General features: G+C 28.1%; 1 protein-coding gene across 1 annotated transcript; it reads right to left on the bottom strand.

Moving 5' to 3' along the window:
• Positions 1-7,836: 7,836 nt before the first annotated feature.
• LOC100797332 (NEP1-interacting protein-like 1) lies at positions 7,837-10,041 on the bottom strand. Its single transcript, XM_006586021.4, has 5 exons — positions 9,757-10,041; positions 9,157-9,308; positions 8,542-8,625; positions 8,262-8,441; positions 7,837-8,033 (listed from the first exon to the last, which is right to left on the bottom strand). Exons 1-5 carry the CDS (start codon positions 9,902-9,904, stop codon positions 7,902-7,904), a joined length of 696 nt encoding a protein of 231 aa, XP_006586084.1. The 5' UTR covers positions 9,905-10,041; the 3' UTR covers positions 7,837-7,901.
• Positions 10,042-10,266: the final 225 nt, after the last annotated feature.

Below are 10,266 nucleotides of genomic sequence, written 5' to 3' on the forward strand. Positions count from 1 at the left end.
AGTGCTCCTCATGAATTTGATTTTCTTTCAAAACTACCCTCACCATCTCCTTTTATATGTCAAAAATATCCCACCCTTCTCCTTTTATATATATACGACATATCTTTTAAGAGGAAACATATTATATGAGAGTGAAATGATTAAATTTGAATTATATAATCATATATAAAAAATTGAGATTTAATGTCAAAAAGTCACATGACTTCTTAAGGGGTCAAATGACATTAAATGATGATGATCAATATTTTAGTTATACGGATTAGATTTAATTTTCTCACTCTCATATAATATATATTTCTCTCATATGATATGTCCTGTATGTATATAAATGTAAAGATAAACATAAATATGTGATTAATTTTCTAGTCAAAATTCATTCTTAAAAAAAATATTCTAGTCAAAATGAAATAAAACTGAGTAATTAATAAGCCTTATCATGTTGAACCTTGCAACGGATAGAAATCATAATGACTAAACAAATTCATCTATAAATAACACAACATATAATATTATTGTTTTCCAAAAAAACAATAATATTGGACCTTGCCATTTGTGTGATCTAGAATGGCTTTTATATATATATATATATATAAATAAAAATGTGATTAATATTTTAGTCAAAATTCTTTCTTAAAAAAATATTCTAGTCAAAATGAACTAAAAGTGAGTAATTAATAAGCCTTATCTTATTGAACCTTACAAGATAGAAATCCTATTGACTAAACAAATTCATCTATAAATAATACAACATACAACATTATTCTTTTCCTAATAAATTCAATAATATTAGACCTTGCATTTGTGTGATCTAGAATGGCTAATTCAACTATCATTACTTTCAACATAATTCTCTTCTTTGTCCTCATTTCTCAAGGTATGAAACATAAATTTTTATAATTTATTGTTGATAACTTCTCTTATGCTGCATGATGATGTTAGGTTGCAGCCAATGCTCGTTGAAGGATCTCCATGTAGGCCAATTTCTATCAGGAAATATAGTGAACGGAATGCCAGAATGGAATGTGCTTGTCTCCAATTGGTGTCGATGTGTTCAAACAAATGTGATGTTGAATTGCACTGGATTTGAATCCATTGAACCAATAGACCCAAGACTTTTGAAGTTTCAACCATTGCAAGGTGTTTGTCTTGTTAATTCCGGAAAACCTATTGGAAAAGATGTTTTTGAATTCCAATATGCATGGGACGTTCCATTTCCATTTAGTCCCATTTCCTCAGTCATTTCTTGTTCTTAAATGTAAAACCAATGAGTTTTGGCTTTAGCTTAGCTTTGTTTACAAAGCTCGGTAATTCTTCAATAAAATGTGATTTTAAGTACGTTGAGTTTGCTTCACAATTCATTTATGTCATTTTATATTATCTAGAATACAATAACTTGCAACTCATGGGATTGGACCTAGAGGAAGCGGTTAATCTCCCATAAAGTGATGAATCAAGGTTTCAATCTCCAATAGTAGAAGTGTCCATATTTAATGTCCAACTATATTTTGTATAAAATTTCTTATAAAGGAGAAGACGCGTGGAAAAAAAATACAATAACTTGCATTAATAGATCTTGCTCTAAATACTATTAAGGCCACTTAAAACAAAAAAGAACTTTGCCTCCCTAATTATGCAATTTTGTCTACTAGTTTTCTATTAAACATTTAACAAATTTTATTAATTTGGCATTTGATGATGATGTATCAATAATTTGTTACCTTGGAGATATAAAATTGGTTGGATAGTGAACAAGAAAGAGAAGGAGAGAAAAGTAGCGGATTCGATCTTTTTACTAAAACAACTAACAAATTAATTATTAATATTTGTTGAAAAAAAATAATGAGTTACTTTTTTAACGATGGAATTACTAGATTTTATTAAGGCTGATAAACAACAAAAGGATGAGATACATCTTCCAAAATGATCTGGTCCAACTGAATAAGGACCTCCTCGATCAATCCAACAATTATCAAGATAAGGAAAAGCTAGTCATTATGAAATTAGTCGTTGCATAAGTAGTCGTTATAAAACTAATCGTTGCATAAGTAACTGTTATAAAACTAGTTATTGCAAAACTAGTCGTTGTATAATTTGCTATTTAATTTTTCAATTCTCATTCATTCTTGCACGTCTCCTTTAAACAATCTTCTTCTTTCACTCGTTTATGCAATCAATCATTCATACAATGAATCAAAATAATGACTTTGAAAGATTTTGGAAACAAATTGTTTATGGAACACTTGATGACGATAATGATGAACAAATCATGAGCTATTTACGTGCGACACAACAACAAGGGACCACATTTGTAAAGACCATACCAATACCACAAGTTCCTAAAATAAAATTATTTGTAAAATGTCAAGAAGCAGTTAGAAAGGATGTGGAACGAACATTTGATGTGCTTAAATCTCGATTCACAATTATATGTGGTCCATTGTATGCCTAAAATATGAATACAATGAATGATATAATGTTGACATGTATTATATTGCATAACATGATTGTTGAAGACGAACGATATACATTTAATGGTAATGTCGATGTTGATTATGATCACGTAGATAATGACATTTCAAATGTTGAAGTGTCTCTTGGTTCTCTTCCTAACTTTGCTACGTACTTGCAAACAAGACCTGTTATGCATTCAAGAGGAATTCATCAACAACTTTAAACTCGCGGGACATACTTGGGAACTTATCGTCACAACAATAATGAAATTTAATTTTTCTTTGGCATTAATGTGTTGCATTTTTTATTATCAAATTATATATTTTTCATTTGCTTAACATTTAGTCATAAATAAAAATTAAATTTATGTTCATTTTCCTATTTCTAAATATTTATAAATTTTTCCTTTCATATTTTATTAAATTTAATTACTTAATTAATTATGTTTAATTTAATAAATATTTAAAAGTGAAGTCAATGTGAGACCTTTTACAAATTATCTAAGATTACAAAATGAGATTTACCACTAAAAAAAAATGAGAGAAATCTTAAATCTTACGTGGTGTGTTATGAGGTTCACAAAAAGGTGATCAAAGATTTCAATTTGATATCTACTAGTAAAAATACTCTAAGAAATGAGAGTGAAATAGTCATTATTTTTACTTAAAAAAAAGAGAAAATGTATGAAACTAAATCTATAAGAAGAGAGGTATTTTTTTATTATAAAAAAGTGATTAACATTCTAGTCAAAATTAATAAGCCTTAATGTTGAATGACCTTGCATATCAGCAGGGGCAGAATCATGGTTTATGGACAGGTGCCTCCGGTTAAAAAATATATATTGAACGTGTACTAATATAATATATCTTTCCACCTTCTTAATTTTTTACAAAAATAATTTTTAATTATATTTTATTTATATTTTAATTGAATTTTAGATTAGTCAAAATTTATTTTTCCTTGATAAATAGGGTTAAGATAAAAAAAAAATGATCCCCTCTTCTCATCTTTTGCTTTCCTGATTCTCAGCACCATTTCAAACCTCCCAACAATTAAGTTTCTATAAGTTTTATCTATTAAAACTCAAAATACATAAAATAATAAATTGTATGTACTAAAAATGTTTAGCATACGTTACAATTTGAATGGCTTATTTACTTTTTATGGATATATGTTATAGATATACGTTTTTAATTATTATTACTTTTGTTTACATACGTTTTTAATTTTAATTGTTTATTTGCTTTTAAATTGCTTTTTCATTATAATATACTTTAGTGATTTTGTTTCAAATTGCTTTTAGTTCATTTTACCGATAATTCCATTTATTGTTAACTAAATTTTTTCAATATTTGGAATTTGGTAGATAAATTAATTTCTTTATTGGTAGATAAATTAATTTCTTTTTCATTCTTTAATTATTTTTAATCTATTTTAGCTTACTCCTGTATAAAAAAATTCACTAAGAAAAAAATGAATAATGTTGATTTTTTATAAGATACAAAACATTTTATTTTTTTATTAAACTAATTTTAGATCATTATTAATAATAAAAATGAATCATTTTTTTATTATTTTGGTTATCATGTGTTTACTTTTTGCTCCCTTAATAACTTTTTCTGGTTCCGTTCTTGAATATATGACAGAAATCATATTGACCAAACAAGTTCATCTATAAACAACACAAACATACAACGTTATTCTTTTCTTAAATAAATTCAAGAACTGTACCTTGTATTTGTGTTATCTGAAATGACTAATTCAACTATCAAGATTTTCAACATAATACTCTTCTTTGTCCTCATTTCTCAAGGGGATGTTTCCTCTCAATGTATAAAACATAAAATCTCTATAAATCGTTTTTCTTAACTTCTATGCTTTATGATGTTAGGCTATAGCCAATGTTCATTAAAGGATATCCATGTAGGTCAATTTCAGTCCGAATATATAATGGAAGGAAAGAAAAAATGGACTGTGCTTGTCAGCAACTGGTGTGGATGTGTTCAAACAATTGTGATGTTGAATTGCACGGGATTTCAATCCTCCGAGCAAATAAACCCCTTACTTTTGAAGGTTTTACATGCAAGGTGTTTATCTTGTTAATGTTGGAAAACCTATTGGAAAAGGATATTGTCGTATTCAACTGTGCTTGGTACAATCTATTTCCATTTCATCCCATTTCCTCAAGTATATCTTGTGCTAAAGCTTGGTACAATCTATTGACGATTTGGGCTATAGCTTGGTTTACAAGCATTGTAATGCTTCAATAAATCGTTGATTTTAAGTATGTTGATTTTGCTTCTTGATTCCTTTGTCATTTTATGTTACCTCTAAATAACTTAACATTAATAGATCTTGCTATAATAAAAACTAAGGCGACCACCAGTTGAACAGTTGAATCGTCAATAAATTAATTGAAACACACCGTTTCACTTTATATATATATATATATATATATATATATATATATATATATATATATAATAATAATAATAATAATAATAATAATAATAATAATAATAATAATAATAAAATAAAAACAATTCTCCCTTTTGTTTTTAGAGAGTCCTCTCTTCCCCTCTCCTAATTTCTCTTTTTTTTTTCTTTCAATAATCCACCCTCATCTCTCAAAACCTTCCTCTTCTTTCCATTTTTTTTAATCTTTCAACCTTCCAATCATTTTTCTCCATTGTTCCAAAATTCATCAAGTTTATTGTATCCTTGTATCACTCTCAAGCATGGGAAACTGATTGAAGTAAAAGGAAACACTACTCATTTTCTTAAAATTTTTATTTGATCTCTTTAAGGAATGAGTATTTTATAACATAGTTTAATTTAGTTATGGATTATGTGAGAAGGGTTATAAAACTAAGTATTAGGGATTATTGTGATTTCCTCAAAATTCTATGTATGCTAAAGTTGAGAATTTTGTCTAATTTATTGTTCTTTTTATTTTAAATGCTTAAATCCTGTGAAAAATATGGTGGTTGATCCTCCCAACAGCATTGAAAGACATTAATTATATTTTTTTCTTGGTGTGAGTAACTAATCTATTTAGTGGAATTTTTAAATTCTTTAAAAAGAAACAAGTAAACTCTAAAATATATTCTTTTGTGATCTTTGAAATTCTATGAGTACTTGAGAATAAAGTGAGATGCTTATTTTTACTTGATTGAAATTTATTTTGAGATTTTCGGTGAGATATTTAAGAGTGAATATTGGATTATATTTTTATTTTATTTATTGTGAGTTTATGATTTATTGTCGTTCCTTACAACGAAGAGATAATGTAGAGCAAATACTCATAGGCTACAACGATGAAATAATGTAACATATGAGTCGAATACCTATAGTATATATATACTTTCTGTTTGCTCCAACGAAGAGATGATGTAACTATGAGTGTCCGTTTGTTGCAACGAAGAAATAATGTAGTCTATGTGTACATAGTGGAATGAAAGTTTGTTTATAAAATTAATATTCTTGAGTACAAGTTTATATGTAATTGTAAAAGTTTTCAAGGGAGTATACAATAGTTTCTAAAAGTAATTTGTATTTATTTCGCTTTTATTTAATGTCATTTAAATTCTTGTTGAATCTAAAGACTCATGTTATGTTGCATTTTCCTTTCTATTCGCTTTATATTTTATGCTCTCACTAAGTCTTTGTGACTTAGCCCTTATTTCATTTTATTTTTCTCATATACATAGATAGTGGGAGTAGGTGACTTCGTGGGATTTGCTAACTTGAATTTGTTTATCTTTTTAGTAAACCTCCATTATGTTTGATAAAGAGTATTTTTGTAACTCTAGTATAATACAGTTGTAAAAATAAGGATAGTCATAGATATAAGAAAAATCACTTTATTTTGAAATTTTGATGATCTTATCTTATAGATATGCTTATGGTGTAATAATCATATTTTAAGACATCTTAATGATTAGTATGTATGACCAAAATCCCTATTAGTTAATATATATATATATATATATATATATATGATATGTCTTTATAGGTTATTCAATACGAGATTTATTCTATTTTTGGGAGAAATTCTGCCAGATTTTGGGTTACTAGATAGTCCATAAATATTATTTTTTTATCATGTGTGCAGAGAGCAATACATAGATTTATAGATTTACCATATAAATTTTCCTATTTATAGATTTACCATATAAATTTTCCTATTCCATTAAAAATTATTGACTATTTGATTCTCATTATTTTAAAATTTCATTTTTTTTCCCTATTAGTCTTGCTATTGTGACTTTTTCTCTCTCTAGAAAATAATGCTTTCAAATCCTATACAGTAGAAAAATATGATACTTTCATTTGGTAAATATAATTCTCTTTTTTTTCAAAACGTAGAAAATTTCAATTATGCAAACACATGAGAATGATAGAATGCAGAGAGCAATATATATTTTTTCATAATTAGTTATTAGTTTGAAGATTTAATTGTATTTTTTATTCTTTCATGTAGCGTAATTGTGTACTTTCGATCTTCCCATTAATCTTTTTTCAAATATTTAACAAATTTTACTGTTATCACTCTAAATGATGATGTGTTAATATTGTGTTATTTAACACATTTTTTTTTTTTTGTGAATAAAGAGGGCTAACAGCCCAGAAAAAACTAAGGTCCACGTACGGGAAACATGGTAGACTGTATATCAGCCTGATGACATTATAAATAAAAGAAGGAACAACATCATAAACCTTGAAATCATCGAATAAACGTAAACCAAAATATAGAAGTGAGAAATTTCTCACTTGGTAAACAAATTTTTCACTTATATTATTTGGGTAATTTTTTAAGTTTTTCTAATAATTGGGATGAAAAACTCTGTGGTCTTTACTATAAAAATGGGGATTGGAATATTTATTCGTTCTTTTGTTTCCCAACTATGTATATTCGGAGAATGAAATGCATTATTTTTCATAGTATTTTGGAACAGAATAACTAGAAAAAATAAATTTATTAATTTAAGTTTTAATTAAAGGATTTGAAACATTTACTACACTCTTCTATTTATGTTTTACGCACATTTGGAGAATGAAGAAAAATATATATCAATACTAAGTTAATTGATAAATTAAATTTCTTAAAAAATCAATATATATGCAGTGTAAATTTTTATAAATTGAAAATCAAATTAAAAATTATTTTTATTAACTTTTTAAAAGTCAATAACTTTATCACTAATAGTGATAATTAGAGATTGAGTACAGTATTAAAAAACTAGTAACATTGTCAAATGTATATTTATTTATATTTATTCTTTTAAAAATATCACATGAAAATTTATTCTAAACACTATATTATATAATAGATAATAGATAACAGAAAAAAATAGATTATTAACAAATAATAACACTAGAATATTACGTGCCCAATTTTTTCTTTGAAAATGTTAAGCGATATCTCCAACTACAATTCAACTGCAAACTCATAAATCTGAAACAAAAATTCTACACATGGGGCATGATCCTTGTTGGACTAGCCATTTGTCTATGCAGACTGAGTGAAAAAAGTGGCCACATTTGGGAAGTGTCCTCACAAATTCCTCATACTCAAAATCCTGCAGAATATAATTTTAAGATAATGTGGTTAATTTCATTGTGTATGGCAAGGTAATGATAAACTAGTCACCAGAAATACCTGACCAAAAAATGAAGGAAAATTATATACTATACATGTGGGTATCTGTATGTTAAATTCAGAGTTTAGGAACATCTTAAATTTTTTTTTAACTTCTTTTGGTTCTTAAACTCGTGCATTTTCACAGGCTCAGAAAAAAAATTCTCACCTGGAAGCAAATTGAGCAGCATGAGTCGTTGTATAATTTGAACATTTTACTGGAATTAAATTGTTGAACAGGAAGCTTTTGAATGATATTCCAAGCCATCCCTTTGACTGTGATTCCCCTGACAATATCGTCATTGTAAATATCTGATTCTTCTCCGTAAGATGTTGCATGTGCACTGATCTGAAAAAAATAATTTAATCAAAGCTTTGTTATCATATCAAGAACTCTAATGGGGCCTACTGATTTGACATTTATATAAGTTTTGTCTACTTATCCTTACATGACATTGATAGGCTTGTGCAACAGCTGGACATATCCATTCCACAAATATCTTTCCATTTAATAAACTTCTCAACAGGGCAACCTACATATCAACATCAAATTTAAGAGTTCAGAAATGGGAGGATGTTATTGCTAGTTGGCATAAGCCTAAAACATTGATTCTATGATATATATTTTTAGGATTTTTTTGTAAGTTGTTATATTTAGAATATGTTGAGAAAATCTTTTTTTGTTATCTTCATTTCATGTTTCATAAATAATTTCTTAAGTATCACATATGTACTTTATTTAGACTTCATTTCAAGTTTCACTATATTCTAAAATGTTACTTTAATTATTGTAATTTTTAAAACATATCTTTGAGTCAAATATTTGCTTAAACAAACAAAATATGTAAGTAACTTTACCTCAGACCTAACTATTGAATCAGTAATATGCAGAAAGTAGAAACAACTAGAAAAGGCACAGATCAGAGAGCCCTTGGACTTAGACTAGTGAGTGATCAATAGCACAAATGAAAAGTGTGTGTAGCTACTAGCCATTGGTGAAATAATATGATATTATATGAATATATCCTATTGCCAAACCATGGAACTTGAATGAAGTATTACACCTTAGAAAGTGGCTCATCACAAGCAGCAATGTTTGGCAATTCTAGTGCTGCAATGGCCCCTGTGACAGCTCCTTTGCAAGCTCCATCAAGAAAACCAGCTCCTCTTGTATGGCCTTTGATAGCTCCTGCAATTATCCCCATTATGGACCCTCCTGTACCAAAGATCAAACATTACTACTTACAACACCATAGAATGTATTATTTTCCGATGTTTCTATGATAAAGGTTGCATGGAGGAGAAGGAGATCAAGAATGACACTAGAGGAAAACGGTTAAGGAGAATCTAACCATAAATAATATCTCTGAAGATTTAGTCTTTAATTGAGTCCAATAACATTGTGTGATCCATATAACCGAATTCACTTAATGAGATAAGACTTTTTTGTTGTTGTTGCAAGGATTGATGCTAAGCACTAATTATTATCTTATAAAGCAAGGTTGTAAGAATGATATAACTGAATGTTTGATTTAGACCTCAACTTACATGCCTAATTTATGAAGTGTGCAACATAATATAACAATGTGTTAGTTAGCCAGAATTCTCTGAATCAGTAATTTCTCAAGACAAAGGCTAAGATAGCTAGCAATTCAACACATTACCTAGTGCCAGAATGCAAGTAAATTCAGCAATAACAACTTTTATGAAAAGATCAACTGCATAACCGACACTGCCAGCTAAAACCCTCAAAGAAAAAACTTCCTTACACCATGTTGTTGCGCCCATTATCCCAGAAAACCACTTGGTCATAGTTGATGAAAGGATGAGATTGAGAAATACACACTTCAAATTGAAAAGATAAGAAAATGCTAGAGTTATATTGCCTTAAAAATAATGAAGCTACACGGTGGCAATTAAAGGGTGAGAGAAGACACGTTGATTAGCTTTCAAGAAGGTACATATTTGCTGCCAGAATCTGAGGACTATATATAGTATGTAACGGCAAAGCATTGATTACATTTATGCCCCTTTAATGAGTAGATGGAACATCCACATGGTTTTTGAGAAAAAGAGAGGTTACTGCAGGGAGCACTACAAAGTGATCTAGTTGAGCTTTAGTATTCAAAGGCCCACAGGCCCCTCAGTGAATATAGGGTGAGAATGTTAGTCCA

The sequence above is a fragment of the Glycine max genome, chromosome 8 (genome assembly GCF_000004515.6).
Source record: "Glycine max cultivar Williams 82 chromosome 8, Glycine_max_v4.0, whole genome shotgun sequence".
NCBI classification, from domain to species: Eukaryota; Viridiplantae; Streptophyta; class Magnoliopsida; order Fabales; family Fabaceae; genus Glycine; species Glycine max.